Here is a 15755-nt window from a genome sequence, read left to right as displayed (position 1 = left end):
ATTTAACTTTCAATTTCTGTTCCTCACATACCTTAGCAATGTCAAGAAACCCTTATGCAATCAAGAATGGCTTCTCTCTTCTTCACAATACTTCACAGTTTTGGTTTTTATAATTGGGATTATTTTCTGAGTCAGATTAATATTGTTAAATTGTTTTTTAATTATATTTCTTCAAGATTTTATTTTGACATGTCATACTCTTAACAGAATTTATTTAGATTTGTTTAAGAGTTTTAGAGTTTGCTGCCAGTGTTTTGTACCATTTCCTCGTTATTGAATTCTTTATCTTGATTAAATTTTTATTAAAGCATTGCTTGAAGGATTTTCTTCCCCTTTCTTACCCCTATTCTAGGAAAATTGCATTGGTGTAATTTTTTTAAGCCTTTATATGTCTAAATACTATATTTCTGATGTCTTTGAGCAAGTTGTCTGGGTATTGAATACCTTGATCAGAAGATTTTGTCCTCATTTACTCTAATTCCTAAAGGTATTCTGTTTCCGTTAAACTGTACTATTTTTCACAGACACAATTGTGTTCTCTGTTTCTTCTTTGTAATGGAATTATGCTTGCCTAGTTGGACATACAGCAAGGAGTTAATAGACGTTTTCTTTCACTGATGGATGTGGGTTCCTGCCAAATCTATCAGGCCTAGAAAAATAATAGATTTACTGTATTTTTATTTGATCTGTCAAAGTAGGAAATATGAGAAAGCAAGCATCTAGAGCCCAGAACTGGAAGCAGAAACCACAGGAAACTTTGCCTCTTTTGCAAGCATTTCTTTATTGTAATTAGTGTTCTTACTGTAGGCACTAGGAAGATACGAATATGTCCTGGGTACTGCACAGCCTGTCTTAGCTCTAGCTTTTACCCCTCTGACTTAAGTCTGTGACGGTGACCTTTTGTTATATCTTCTATTTATTTCCTTGTCGTGGCCACTCTTGTGGATGTAAATCACAAACCATCCTTTTCTTCAATCCCAGTTTTGTAGAACGTTCTCCAAAGCTTTTTTCTTTTGCTTGACTCTTGCTTAGTTTTCAGTTCTGAAGGAGATATTCCCCATATACTACTTATTGCCATAATGACTAAAAGTATTCTCGGTAGCAGTTTATCACCATTATAAGATTATATAGACTATCATCCTGTCAATATAATACTAATAGTAGTTCATGATACCTGTTAGATTAGCTGACAATCCAAGTGCACTTTAATTGCTTTCTTTTAGATGAAGATAAATATAAATGCGTTGCTTTTAATTTACCAGGAAGAAACTATATTTGGGTTCTAATGTGTATGTGTGGGTATATATCATATCATATCTATATTTACTTTTATATATATAGCTAACAGTCTCAATGCCCACTTCGCCCTACCCGCCAGCCACAAAACCCTGTATTTTCTTCCTTCTCTCTCATCTCTTTCTCTCATAAAGAGCAAGGCAAAATTTCTGTCCATTAAATTTAAAACAAAATAAGATAATATATTTATGATTTTCTTTGGAAATAAAGAAAAAACAAGAAAGTGAAGGTGATAATTGCAATCCTATAATTTTGTTTTGATTTTTTTAAGGTGGAAGGTAAAATGATTAAGAAACATTGTCAACAATAAAGAAAAGTGTGAAAATAACATACAAAGTGGGACTCTTGAGACTGTATTTTCTCTGTATGTTCTTGACATAAAAGGTATTAATTATTGTGAGAGTTCACAGTCAAGAAAGAAAAATGACTCTGTTCTTCCTGGAAGACAGGGTATTCCATAACTTACAGTCTAAAGCAATAATTATCTAGCTTTTCTGAATCCAAGGTATCTTGGAAAAGGAAAACTTCTTTTTTTCTAAAACAGACTTTCCCTCTTCTTTCTCATGTCAATCTATGGCTTTGNGAGAGTTCAGAGTCAAGAAAGAAAAATGACTCTGTTCTTCCTGGAAGACAGGGTATTCCATAACTTACAGTCTAAAGCAATAATTATCTAGCTTTTCTGAATCCAAGGTATCTTGGAAAAGGAAAACTTCTTTTTTTCTAAAACAGACTTTCCCTCTTCTTTCTCATGTCAATCTATGGCTTTGAAAATAAAATTAATAAAATACAATAAAAAAAAAAAGAATACTTATTGTTTTATCCTGTCAATGTTTTATAACAGTGTAAGTTAGGATCTGGAATTCATTTTCCATTTTGAAGAATTGGGGCTTTTGATTTAGAACACCCAAACAAAACTTGATGGGTATAACTTTACTAACTTTGCAGAAATTTTCTAAGTTTTGCCCAAGTTAGAAGAATAGCAAATTTGTAGAAAAATGAAAAGGAAGAAGGAAGTCTGTTTCTAAGTAAATCTTTCTTAACAATTGAGAGCAAGGTTTCTAGGATTTGAGCTGATTTAAAACTTAATGAAAATATTTTCTATATCAAAAGAACGATTTGTACAGATCTTTTATGTCCACCATTTGCTTATTCATCCTACTCATTAAACACAGTATGTTAACATTAATATATGAGTTCTTTATGATCAGTAACACAGTCAAATAGAGGAAGTTAAGAAGAAAAGGAAGAATAAGAAGTGGAAATGAGTATTCTCTTTTGCATGACTACATGAACACATAACTCAGTAATATGCAATTTGGCTGGTGGATGCAGGGCAAGGGAAGGAATAACCATGATGATATAATGAGTTTGATTTTGGGTATGCTGCATTTTGAAAGAAGGTGTGAAAATACATTTTAAAAGGTGTGAAAATAAAAATACATCTTATAGTCACTTAGGAATATGGTCTGAAATCTAGGAAAGGAGAATTCAGCTAAGGTTGTTAGGTTTGTGAATTATCACAAATAGTAATAATATCTGGTACTTGAATTAACAAAATAGGTACATTTTCTAAGATGAGAATAAGCAGGAATAAGACTATCCCAAAGGAGCACCAATAGGGAAGTTACTGAAGAACCATAGAGGGTACGTTTTGCTGAAGCCAAGGTAGAAGAAAGAGTTCTTTATACTTAGATGACCAGTACCTGAAATGTCTTTGTCTGGATTTTATATAAGCTTCCTAGATATTCTATGATTTTCAAAAACTGTCTGCATTTCATGAAAATTTATCAATAATTGTAGACAGTCCATTAGCATTTCTGTAAAAAATAATTCCCGGACAAAAAAGAATCTCGTTTGACAGACATTAGGTAAATTGTGGTTGATAATGAAGGAGATATGCTTAGAAATTGAGGGTAGTACTATAAAGAATTAGTGGAAACTTTATTCCTCTGTTGGTATTTTGAGTTTTGGACAGAAATAATCAGTGTTTTGAAGGTGTCCTCAATAGCCTTCAATTTATAAAATTTAAATGTTTATGTAGGAAATATTTTTACAATTTCTTGCAGTGAATGAGAAAGCGGAATTTGCAAAATGTACAAAAAAAATTGTAATCTGGAGAAAATTTGACTTCAATTACTTCTAGCTAAGGGTTTTAATCTTGGGTCAGGGAAGCCTAGGAAAGAGTTATTTTATGTGCCCTGTTAATGGACACAGGGACCAGATTGTTTTCTTTTGTGTCTTTGTAATAACTTAAGTCTTTTAAATTTTAGAACCTAATCCACCAATAGATCAAGTTATACAGAAACCAGGAGTTGTACAGAGATTTGTGAAATTTCTTGAAAGAAATGAAAATTGCACTTTACAAGTGAGTCTAAAGTTTTCTTTCTTTATTTTTCTCTAGAAATGACATGTTAAAGTTTCTAGTGAAAGCAACGGCTGCAGTATTGACTCTATTGTAAGCATTAAGTAAATACTTGGTAATTAAAAGAAAAGGTAGTGCCACCTGTCTTGCCTTGGACATGGTTGCAGTGCTAGTTTTTTCTAGGAATTATTTTATTAAGCAATTTTGGAAAAAGTATATTAAATCATTACTACTGTTAATAAACAATTTATAGTTGTTAACCTTTAATAACTTTTTTGTTTTAGAAAACTTCGGACTAAAATGTTAAATTTATTTTGATTCTTAGCTAGCTGGGGTTTTAACTTTTACCTCTTAAAACACTTTTAGCTGATTAATTAGTTCTTTTTTTCAAAACAGAATAAATTAGTATTTAGTGTTATCTAGTAGAAATGTGATCAGAGTTAAGTTTGTCATAAAGAACATGGGTTCTCAACCATGATATAGTTGCAATTTTAAAATGTCTTCCAAATAATTTGCTACTAATGGTAATTTACTGAAGTTTGTGAATATTTTAGTGTTAAAAAAAGATTGGTTTTCCCGACATTCATTGCTATGTATATTCTTAAGTCAGAGTACAGGTTGGAATTTTATCTATGTGTCAGGAATTGCACAAGACATACACCTAACTTATAAATGCTATTGTCAATAATGGAGGACAGTTACTTCAGTAACAATTATTGAATTTATGACTTAAGAGTAGTGGTCTACCTAGCTGAATAATTTGGGAAAGATCCTCACATTTTAGGTATAAGCAAAGGAATGTATTGCATGTGTGAATGTGAGAAATTGTTGAGAATGTTTACAGTAAGAGTCTCTAAGAGGCTACTTTAGTCATGTTACAGTTTTATTGTCAATTATTTTGAACTAGAGATCATGAAATCTGGTTCCATTGCTTTATACAAGCCCTAAGTCCAGACTAAAACCCAGACCTCTTGATACCTATTATTTGGCTTTTTAATTCCAGTTGAATGAAAGAAGAAATGATTGAATGTGAATAAATAAAGTTATTGAGAGCTAGTTTGAGCCAAGCATCATCTAAGATATTGTAGTTCCAAAATTCAGATGTCCTGTCCAGAGAAATTCCTCACTTTCTCCTGGGAAAGACAGACATAAAAAAGATCTGTGGTAACGTCGTATCCTTAGTGCTCTAACAGAGCTATAAACAAAGTACTCTGGGGACACAGAACATAGTAACTTACTCTGTTTAGGGGAAGTTTAAGTTTAAGACTTCACAAAGGTAGTGTTGCAGGACTAGTCTTGAGGATGAAGGAGCCTTTGGCAGACTGAAAAGAGGAAAATTAATACTAGGTTTAGAGGATAGCATGTGTAGACAGCACAGTGTGGGGAGATTTGCTGGGTGTGGTGGCTCACACCTGTAATCCCAGCACTTTGGGAAGCTGAAGAGGGAGGACCTCTTGAACCCAGGAGTTTGAGACCAGCCTGGGAAAATAGTGAGACCTCATCTCTACCAAAAAAATAAAAGTTAGCTGAGTGTGGTGGCATGCATCTGTAGTCTCATCTACTTGGGAGACTGAAGTGAGAGTATAACTTGAGCCCAGACGTTTGAGGTTACAGTGAGCTGTGATCACACCACTGTACTCCAGCCTGGGCCCTGTCTCTAAACAAACAAACAAACACACACACACACACACACACACACACACACACTGAGAAGTTAAGCATTTATTAATCACTGTAATTAAAAACTATAGAAATTCAACAGTGTGGTCTTGGGACAGCTACATGTTGTGCCATGTTACCCAAGCACATGTGAAGCATGTTAGTTCATATGATTGGTCCATTTAACTAACAGGCCTCACATTGGGGGCCTACAAACAAGATTTGTTGGCCTGCACATGTTTTAAAACATGAATTAGATATTAAATGTTAAAAAATTGGGGGATTTCAAATGAATATCCAGGTTTTTGGCTCCTTTTGACAAATCAGAGGTGTTGGTATTGTTGTCAGATAGTTAAAATGAAAGGAGGCTGAATAGGCATTCTATCTCTATTTTCTTTTTTTAACTGGAAAGTTTACCTTTTTTTTTTTAAATTGTAGCCACACGCTCTAGGTTTTCACAGTTGTCACTTGCTTATCACTCGTTTTATGTTTGATTGGTTGCTGGTAGGCTTCTGACTTTACCAGTCTTCACTAAGGCTTTCTGGGGGATACTAGGGGCAAGTTTGTAGAGTAACCTTTTAGTTGTCTACTAGTTTATTTCATTATCTACAATTGGTTAGAACTATGGTCTCCATTATTTTTAAATATAAATTCCCTTTAAAATTTGTTCTTAATCCTACACGTAAAAGTAACTGTACTTTTTAGTATTTCGGTAACGCTTTTGGGTACATTTTTTGTTACTTATAATGACATCTACATTTATGTGAAAAGTTATTTATGTGAAATATTAAAAAAAATTTTTTCATGGTTAATTTTATATGTCAAATATGTGAAATATTTTTTAAGCTATAGTTGCTGCTTAGTTTGCCTGTGGATTTGTGGGTTGCTTTCAGTAATTCACTAGTTCATTGTTTTGGAGCCATGGTTGAATTTTCTCTGTTGCTTTTATTTTAAACCCATAATGTATATGTATATTCAGATTTTAATTGAGTTGATATGAGTAACTTCTCAGAGACTCTGCAGCTTAAAAAAATACCAGAAGTCCCAGCACTGGCTCTGTTAATAATGAAAGCTTGATGTTGGACAAATACCTAAATCTCTCAACTTCTAATTTTTTTGTTTCTTAAATAAGTAGAAAGTTACATGATCTGTAGAGAAATAAGTACCTCTTATGATTCTAAGTGTCCTAAGTATACCGTTGTTATAAGTAGTGTCTTGTATTTATTTTAAACTGCTTGCTTTAGAATGCTTGACTCTGTAATAATAAAGAGGAGTTTTATGAATTATAAATTCAAAGGTGTTTATATATTGTTGATTTTGTATATTTTCATTACATTTTTATCAGTTATTTTCCCATATTAAAGAATACTTTTCTGTAATCAGTGATCTTTGATGACAATTACTTTTTTTCTTAAGAGTTTTTAATCCTTAACTCTGACTTCACAATGAACCTTATTAAGTCAGTCTTTCACAGTTGTTCTAGCAGGTCTTTACTGCCTCTCTTTCCTTCTTTGCCTTTCTGACATTTCTTTGGTTCTTTCATTTATTTTACCTTTTTTCTTCTTAGTTTGAAGCTGCATGGGCATTAACTAATATAGCATCTGGAACTTTTCTGCATACCAAGGTAGTGATTGAAACTGGAGCTGTTCCAATTTTTATCAAACTTCTTAATTCTGAACATGAAGATGTTCAAGAGCAGGTACGTTTCTAATTTGTATTGTTATATGTACTAGAATTCAGTTTTCTCTTGAAAGTACCATTTGTAATTACGATGTATAATTCATTTTTGTTTCTAATTGCTGTATATTGCATTAAATTACAGTAGTGTTTTTGGTGTTAAGTTAGAAGGGAGGAAGAAGGAACAGTTCCAGACATAATCCTGGGTTCTCTATAAATGTGATTGCAGCTAGCATAGGAATTACTATTCCTTTTTATAAAAGTGCATACTGAGGCTGGGCATGGTGGCTCATGTCTGTATTCTCAGCACTTGGGAAAGCTGAGGCGATCAGATCACTTGAGGCCCGGAGTTCAAGACCAGCCTGGCCAACATGGCAAAATCCCAGCTCTGCTAAAAATATAAAAATTGGCCAGGCGTGGTGCCACAGCTCCTCAGGAAGCTGAGGCACAAGAATTCCTTGAGCCTTTGGAGGCAGAGGTTGCAGAGAGCCGAGATCATGCCACTGTACTTCAGCCTGGCTGACGGAGCGAGATTTGTCTCCAAAAAAAAGTGCATACTGAGACTCAAAAGTTAGTAACTTACCTAAAGTCACAATGAATGGCAGAGCTGGGTTTTAAAGCTGGACTGGTTTGACTTCTTGTTCTCTGCATATATGTAGATTATTTTGTTGCTTGTTTTAAGAGTATCACATTACTTTGAATAGAACCATTTTTTAATAATAAAGTTTTGTTGTAAGAGGGAAAATTTAATTACATATAATTGTACCATCTGAATAAAATCAAGTCATTTGATTGTTTTGTGTCATTTTTATGTATATAAATCTGTTGATCTCTCTACCATTTTATTCATTTCATTTTATATATGTATTTTTTCAGTTAACACTAGCATTGGGAGCCTTTTCTTATGGCAGTAATTATTCTTCCAAGGAAATTTTACTGATTAGTCAATATCTGCTCAGATATGTACCATAATTTGTTATCTATTCCTCAATTGTTGTACACTTGGATTATTTCTAGCTTATTGGTGTTGTTAATAATATGAATATCATTATGTGTCATCACTCTTTATGTGCCTTTTGATTATTTTACTAGGAAAAATGACTACCCTGTGTCAAAAGAAAAATTTTCTTTCTTTTTTTTTTTTTGAGACGAAGTCTTGCTCTTGTCCCCCAGGCTGTAGTGCAATGGCACGATCTCAGCTCACTGCAACCTCCGCTCCCCAGGTTCAAGCGATTCTCCTGCCTCAGGCCTCTCGAGTAGCTGGGATTACAGGTGCCTGCCACCACGCCCGGCTAATTTTTGTATTTCTGGTAGAGACGGGGCTTCTCCATGTTGGCCGGGCTGGTCTTGAATTCCTGACCTCAGGTGATCCGTCTGCTTAGGCCTCCCAAAGTGCTGGGATTACAGGCGTGAGCCACTGCACCCAGCCAAAAGATAAATTTTTTAAATCTTTTACTATGTATTTCAAAGTCAGACTCCAAGAATGTTATACCAGTTAAGATCTCCACCAACAGAATATTATATTCCACAAGGTAGAAAATGTCTTTAGTTTAAAGGTTTTCTTAAAACAAACAGAAAATCTTAGGTCTAGAGTAGATGTTAAAATACTAACTTATATTTTAAACATTAAAATAAAACTTTCCCAATTGAAAAGTAACATGTCTACTTTTGTACTAACATGAAAAGTTTATGGTGAGAATAAAACAAAATGATAATTTGCATTTGCATAATTTCTTACCTAATTGAAATTTAGTAAATCAAATCAGTATGTGTTCTGAGAAACACATTTTCATCATTGTGCAAATTCCATGGAGTCTATTTACACAGACCTAGATGGTTTATAGCATGGCCTTTTGCATCCAGTCTACAAACCTATACAGCATGTTACTGTAGTAAAAATGCTGTAGGCAATTTTTTTTTTTTTTTTTTTTTTTTGAGACAGAGTCTTGCTGTGTCACTCAGGCTGCAGTGCAGTGACATGATCTCGACTCACTGCAACCACCACCTCCTGAGTTTCAAGCAATTCTTACACTTCAGCCTCCTCAGTAGCTGGGATTACAGGCACCTGCAATCATACCCAGCTAGTTTTTGTGTTTTTAGTAGAGACGGGGTTTCACCATGTTGGCCAGGCTGGTCGCAAACTCCTGACCTCAAGTGATCTGCCCACCTCACCTCCCAAAGTGCTGGGATGACGGGCATGAGCCACTGCACCTAGCCTACTATAGACTATAGTGGTAAGTATTTGTGTATCTAAAAATACAAAAGGTACAGTAAAGATATGGTGTTATAATATTTTGAGACTACCATCTTATATGCAGTCTGTTATTGACTAAAATGTTATGCAGTGCATTATTATAATTGGAAAATTTGCTAAATAGATATATTTTGTCTTTCCGTGTAAATTCAGAGTAAACTATGCTCTTTGTTGAACAGTATAGATATTTCACTAGTATGCAAGGAAAACTTTTTTATTTGGAGACAGAGTTTTGCTCTGTTGCCCAAGGTGGAGCATGGCTCATTGCAACCTCTGCCTCCTGGGCTCAAGTGATCCTCACACCTTAGCCTCCCAAGTAGCTGAGATGACAGGTGCGTGCCACCACACCCAGCTAATTTTTGTCATTTTTTTGGTAGAGACAGGGTTTTACCATGTTGCTCAGGCTGGTTTTGAACTCCTGGACTCAAGCAGTCTGCCCACCTCAGCTTCCCAAAGTGCTGGAATTACACATGTGAGCCACCCTGCTCAGCTGGAAAACTTTTTAAATGTCCTATCTTTCAATTTGAATAAAATATTAAATTGCATTTTAAAAGTTTTCTTCTTTACTTTTTTTTTAACGTGTCACAAACTGTTGCTTTGTTCATTTTATACTAAAATCTCATTCCTGAAGGAAACCTCTAATTTAAAATATAGTTTTAAGATAATTTTTTTTTTTCCTAAGGCTGTTTGGGCACTTGGCAATATTGCTGGTGACAATGCAGAATGCAGAGATTTTGTTTTGAATTGTGAAATACTTCCACCTCTTTTAGAGTAAGTACTTTGTCACAATTAAGTATGTATCAAAAACTATATACTCCACTATATTCTACATATATAATTAAGTTCTTCAGTCATACTTTTAAATTCGTCTTGTGGTTATCAGGCCTACAGTAGCTTGAAAGTAGGTAGAACCAAGAGAAATTTTCAAATTGTTATCGGTGTCTTTTATGTTCTCTTAAACCACACTTAACAGTGGTCATTGCTCACTTGATGCTTACTGATACCAAATAATTATTCTGCAAAAACAAGGATATATAGTAGTTTATAATACAATAAAATTTACATATTGCTATAGCAGGGAATCCTTAATACTTGAACAGATAGTGTATTTAGGATGTTGGTATGTTTTAAATTTTATTAAAAGACAAAGATTTTAAGATAGAGATTTTTCTTTCAGGGTTAGAATTTTACTTAAAGTGATTTATCTAATAGTTTCCTCAACTACTTTATGTATTTTTTTTAAAAAAGAAATTACCCTGTAATGTAAGGTCCTTTATAGAAATGACATAAAACTTTTGAAAGACAGGTTTATACATATTGTTTATGATTGAGAGGATCTTTATGTAGGATAAATGCCAATGGCAGGTAGTGAAGAAAAATAGTAATCAAGGAGATGGTTAGAAGTAAATATTTTACTCTTCATTTCTGTGTGGAGGTGCATTCTTCATCCTCTCCAGCTGAGGAATTGAATAGGAAGAATAAATTTCTAGACACTAGTTTTCAAAAAACGTTTTACTCTAGCTTTCTGTGGACAGAAGTTATTTCTTGGCATGTTTTCATTTAACCAATATTAATCGAAGATCTGTATGCAAACCACTGAACCACTCACTATAATTTCATTTATTATGGGCTTAAAGTTAATGGTCCATATTATTTGAGAATTTAGCTGAGCTGTAAAAGAAAGTACTGATTTAGAGTTCAATATTAATCCTTTTGAAGTCTGTACTATTAAAAACATTTCTTAAAGTTTCAATTTGATACTTGTCTCACCTGATTTATGTGGTATATAAATTAACTGAGCAATTTTTGTTTTTGTTGTTCTGTCTCTATTTCATTTTATTATTTGTTAATATCTCAAGTACGTAGTGGTTTATGAAGTAGTAAACATTTCTTAGGTCTAATCTCTTTAAATGTCCTAAGGTGCTTTTTAACCGTGACTGCAGAAACCAAACTAAAAAATAAAATAAAGGAAGAATAACCAGTACCCAGCTATGTAGTAATAGTTATAAAAACAATTTCAGGCTGGGCGTGGTGGCTCATGCCTGTAATCCCAGCACTTTGGGAGGCCGAGGCGGGTGGATCCCCTGAGGTCGGGGGTTCGAGACCAGCCTGACCAACATGGAGAAAGACCCTGTCTCTACTGAAATTACAAAATTAGCCGGGTGTGGTGGTGCATGCCTGTAATCAAGAGGCTGAGGCAGGAGAATCGCTTGAACCCGGGAGGTGGAGGTTGCGCTGAGCTGAGATCATGGCATTGCACTCCAGCCTTGGCAACAAGAGTGAAACTCCATTTCAGATAATAATAATAATATTATAATAATAATAATTTCCAAAAAGGGTATTAGAAAGTTGGGAAGTTTCAGAGTTTCATTATAAAACTTCATCTTAAAAGTTTCAAAGTATTTAAAAAAATAAGGTAGTTAAAAGGAAGTTAAGTTAAATACTCTCACTGGAGTTAGGCAAAAGGAAAAGTTTTCAGCTTAAAAAAATGATTATGCATTATTTGTTGTTCACATTGTAATTCACATTTGGTAATGCTTAAATAAATGTAAAACAAATGTGTCATTTTATCTGTTCTGTTTGAGTGATATTTTATTTTATTAATATTGATTTGATTCTCAGTAAATGTAAATCTTTTCCTACTATAAACTATCCTGATACAACTTTGCTGTAATTTAACTCAACTTTATAATGTAGCATATTTGTACTTTCTCATAATGACTCCATTAACACAAAAAAAGAACAATAATATACAACAGAGGTTGGCCAGCTTTATCTCTTAGGCCAAATCTGGCTTGCTTCACGTTTTTGTAAATTAAGTTTTATCGGAACACAGTCACACCTATTCACTTACTTAATGTCTTTGGTTGCTTTCATGCTACATCAGCATAGGTGAGTAATAGAAACGAGAAAGAGGGCCTGCAAACCCTAAAATATTACTGAAAAAAATTGTCAACTCTTAGCATACAAAATCAGTATAACTATTTTATTTCCAAATCTGTTGTATTTTGGAGAAATCTCACATCTGTTTTTAGGAAAGCCTTTAGAACAGAAACTTTTCTTTTAGTGTGGTAGAATACATGTAACCAGTTTAACCAGTTTAAAGTGTACAATTTAGTGGCATGAAGTAGATTTGCAACATTGTACAACTATCACTATCTAGTTCCCGAATTTTTTTTACCACCTTGAACAGAAACCCAGTACCCCCATTAGCAGTCACATCCCGTTTTGCCATCACCTTGTGCCTTGGAAACTACAAATCTGTTTTCTCTCTCTATGGATTTGCGTATACTGTATATATCACATATGTGGAATCATACAATATATGACCTTTGTGTCTGGCTTCTTTTAGCTTACTGTTTTCAATGTTCATCCATATTATAGTGCATGTATCAGTACTTCGTTCTTTTTGTGGCTGAATTATATTCCATTTTATGCATGTGCCACATTTTATTCATTCATTAATAGATGAACACTTCGGTGTGTCCACCTTTTGACTACTATAAATATTGCTCCTATGAACATTCATGTACAAGGTTTTGTTTCAGTACTAGTTTTTAATTCTTGTGGGTATATAAATACGTAGGAGTGCAGTTTGCCAGGTAATATGGTAATTCTATCTTTAATTGTTTAGGGACTACCAAACTTTATCACAGCAGCTATACCATTTTACATTCTGCTAGCAATGTATGAGTGTTGTAATTTCTCTGTATCCACCAACACGTATTATCTGTTACTCTGATTTAGATCTTCTTAGTGGGTGTAAGTTGACTTTTTCATTTCTATAAAAGGGTCATTGTCATTTTGATAGGGGTTTCATTTACTCTGTAGATCACTTTAAGCAGTATTGCCATCTTAATAATATTAAGGCTTCCAATTCATGAACCTGAGATATCTTTTAATTAATTAAGCGCTTTCATTTTAACAATATTTTGTAGATTTTAGTAAACAGGTTTTATACCTCTTTGGTTAAATGTATTCCAAAGTATTTTATTCTTTTTATTCAAATGTAAATGAAATTGTTTTCTTAATTTCTTTTTTGACTTGTTCCTTGGTAGTATATAGAAATACAACTGATTTTTGTGTGTTGATTATTTATTTATGTATTTATTTTATTTATTTTGAGACAGGGTCTTGCTGTGTCACCTAGGCTAGAGTGCAGTGGCGTAATCTTGGCTCACTGCAGCCTATGCTTCCCAGATTCAAGTGATTCTCATACCTCAGCTTCCCAAGTAGCTGGGATTACAGTCATGTACAACCACACCTGGCTAATTTTTGTATTTTTAGTAGAGACGGAGTTTCACCATGTTGGCCAGGCTGGTCTTGAACTCCTGGCCTCAAGTGATCCATCCCCCCTTGGCCTCCCAAAGCTCTGGGATTACAAGTGTGAGCCACCACACCCGGCCTGTGTGTTGATCTTGTATCCTGCAACTTTGTTGAATTTATTAGCACTAATAGTTTTTTTGTCGATTGTTGTGGATTTCCATATATTAGATCATGTCATCTGTCAGTAATGGTAGTTTCACTGCTGAGCATAGTGGCATGTGCCTGTAGTTCCAGATACTTGGGAGGCTGAGTAGGGAGGGTCATTTGAGGTCAGGAGCCTCCTGGGTTCAAGTGGTTCTCATGCCTCAACCCTCCCAGGTAGCTGGGAATACAGGCATGCACCACCATACCAGGCTGATTTTTGTATTTTTACTAGAGATGGAGTTTCACCATGTTGGCCAGGCTAGTCTTGAACTCGAATTTGAGGTCAGGTTCATTTGAGGCTGTAGTGCACTATGATCATGCTTGTGAATAGTCACTGCACTCTAGCCTGTGCAACATAGCAAGACCCCATCTCTAAAATTTTTTTTTTTTAAGATAGTTTCATTTCTTGCTTTCCAATTTGGTTGTGGTTGATTCTTTTTGTTGCACAGTTGCTTTGGATAGAGCTTCCATTACAGTGTTATTTAGAAGTGGCAAAAATGAGTGTCTTTGTCTTCTTAGAGTAAAACTATAACTCTTTCACCATTCAGTGTGATGTGAGCTATGGTTTTTGATACATGCCCTTTATCCTGTTGAGGTAGTTTCCTTCTATTTCTATTTTTTTTTTTTTTTTTTTGAGACAGAGTCATGCTCTGTTGCCAAGCTGGAGTACAGTGGCATGATCTTGGCTCACTGCAGTCTCCACCTCTTGGGTTCAATTCTCCTGCCTCAACCTCCCAGGTAGCTGGGACTACAAGCGTGCACCACCATGCCCAGCTAATTTTTGTGTTTTTAGTAGAGACAGGGTTTCCCCATGTTGGCCAGGATGGTCGTGATTTCCTGACCTCATGATCCACCTCCCTCGACCTCCCAAAGTGCTGGGATTACAGGTCTGACCTGTTTAGTGTTTTTATCATAAAAGGATGTTGAGCTCTTTTAAATACTTTTTGCATCCAGTTGAAATGGTAACTTGTTTTTTAAATTCATTATATCAATATGGTTTATTATTTTGATTGATATTTGTATATTGAACCTTCTTTGCATTTGTTGGTTAAATGCCATGTGGTCATAGTATATGCTGCTAAATTCAGTTTCCTAGAATTTTGTTGAGGATTTTTGTATGTATAATCCAAAGAAATATTTTTTCTTTTGTAACTTTTGTTTTGATGTCTTTGGCTTTGGTATCACGGTAATGCTATCCTCATAGAATTGATGAGGAAGTGTTCTCTTATTTTTTAAAGAAAAATTTTGCAGTTACATAGTAGGTGTGTGTATTTATGGGGTACATGAGATGTTTTGATACAGGCATGCAATGTGAAATAAGCACGTCATGGAGAATGGGGTATCTATGCCCTCAAGCTTTTATCCTTTGAGTTACAAATAATCCAGTTACATTCTTTCCATTATTTTAAGTGTTCTCTTATTTTTTGAAAGAGTTTGAGAATTATTCATTAATGTTTGGTAGGATTCACTAGTGAAGCCATCGGATGCTGGACTTTTCCTTTCTGGGAAGTATTTGATTAGAATTCTATATCTTGTTAGAGTTCTATTTAGATTTTCTATTCTTAAGTCAGTTTGGTAGTTTCTGTGTTTCTAAGTGGTTTTTCATTTCCTCTAGCTTATCTTTCTTGGCTTTTGATGATAATATTCTCATATAGTTATTTTTTTGTTGTTGAAATGCTGATAGTAGTGTCTCTACTTTCATTCTTAATTGTAGTAATATGATTATATATGGAGTCTTGCTCTGTTGCACAGACTGGAGTGCAATGGCACGATCTTGGCTCACTACACACTTCGCCTCCCGGGTTCAAGTGAATCTTCTGCCTCAGGCTCCCAAGTTGCTGGGATCACAGGTGCACACCACCACGCCTGGCTAATTTTTGTATTTTTGTAGAGACGTGGTTTCACCATGTTGGCCAGGCTGGTCTTGAACTCATGACCTCAGGTGATCTGCTTGCTTCAACCTCCTGAAGTGCTGGGATTACAGGTGTGAGCCACTGCACCCAGCCAAATTGTAGTAATATGAATCTTTTTCCTTTT

General features: G+C 34.6%; 1 protein-coding gene across 1 annotated transcript in view; it reads left to right on the top strand.

The window, feature by feature from the left end:
• Window positions 1-15755, top strand: part of KPNA5 (karyopherin subunit alpha 5) — a 54345-nt gene that overhangs the window by 11916 nt on the left and 26674 nt on the right. Inside the window, 4 exon segments of the mRNA XM_017855459.1 lie at window positions 3567-3661; window positions 6885-7016; window positions 9931-10019; window positions 13977-14000. Coding sequence (XP_017710948.1) covers window positions 3567-3661; window positions 6885-7016; window positions 9931-10019; window positions 13977-14000 — 340 coding nt within the window.

The sequence above is a fragment of the Rhinopithecus bieti genome, unplaced genomic scaffold, assembly GCF_001698545.2.
Source record: "Rhinopithecus bieti isolate Rb0 unplaced genomic scaffold, ASM169854v2 scaffold_41207, whole genome shotgun sequence".
Lineage (NCBI taxonomy): Eukaryota > Metazoa > Chordata > Mammalia > Primates > Cercopithecidae > Rhinopithecus > Rhinopithecus bieti.
Note: the sequence above shows the minus strand (reverse complement) of the source record. Positions and strands in the feature narration are given on the sequence as shown.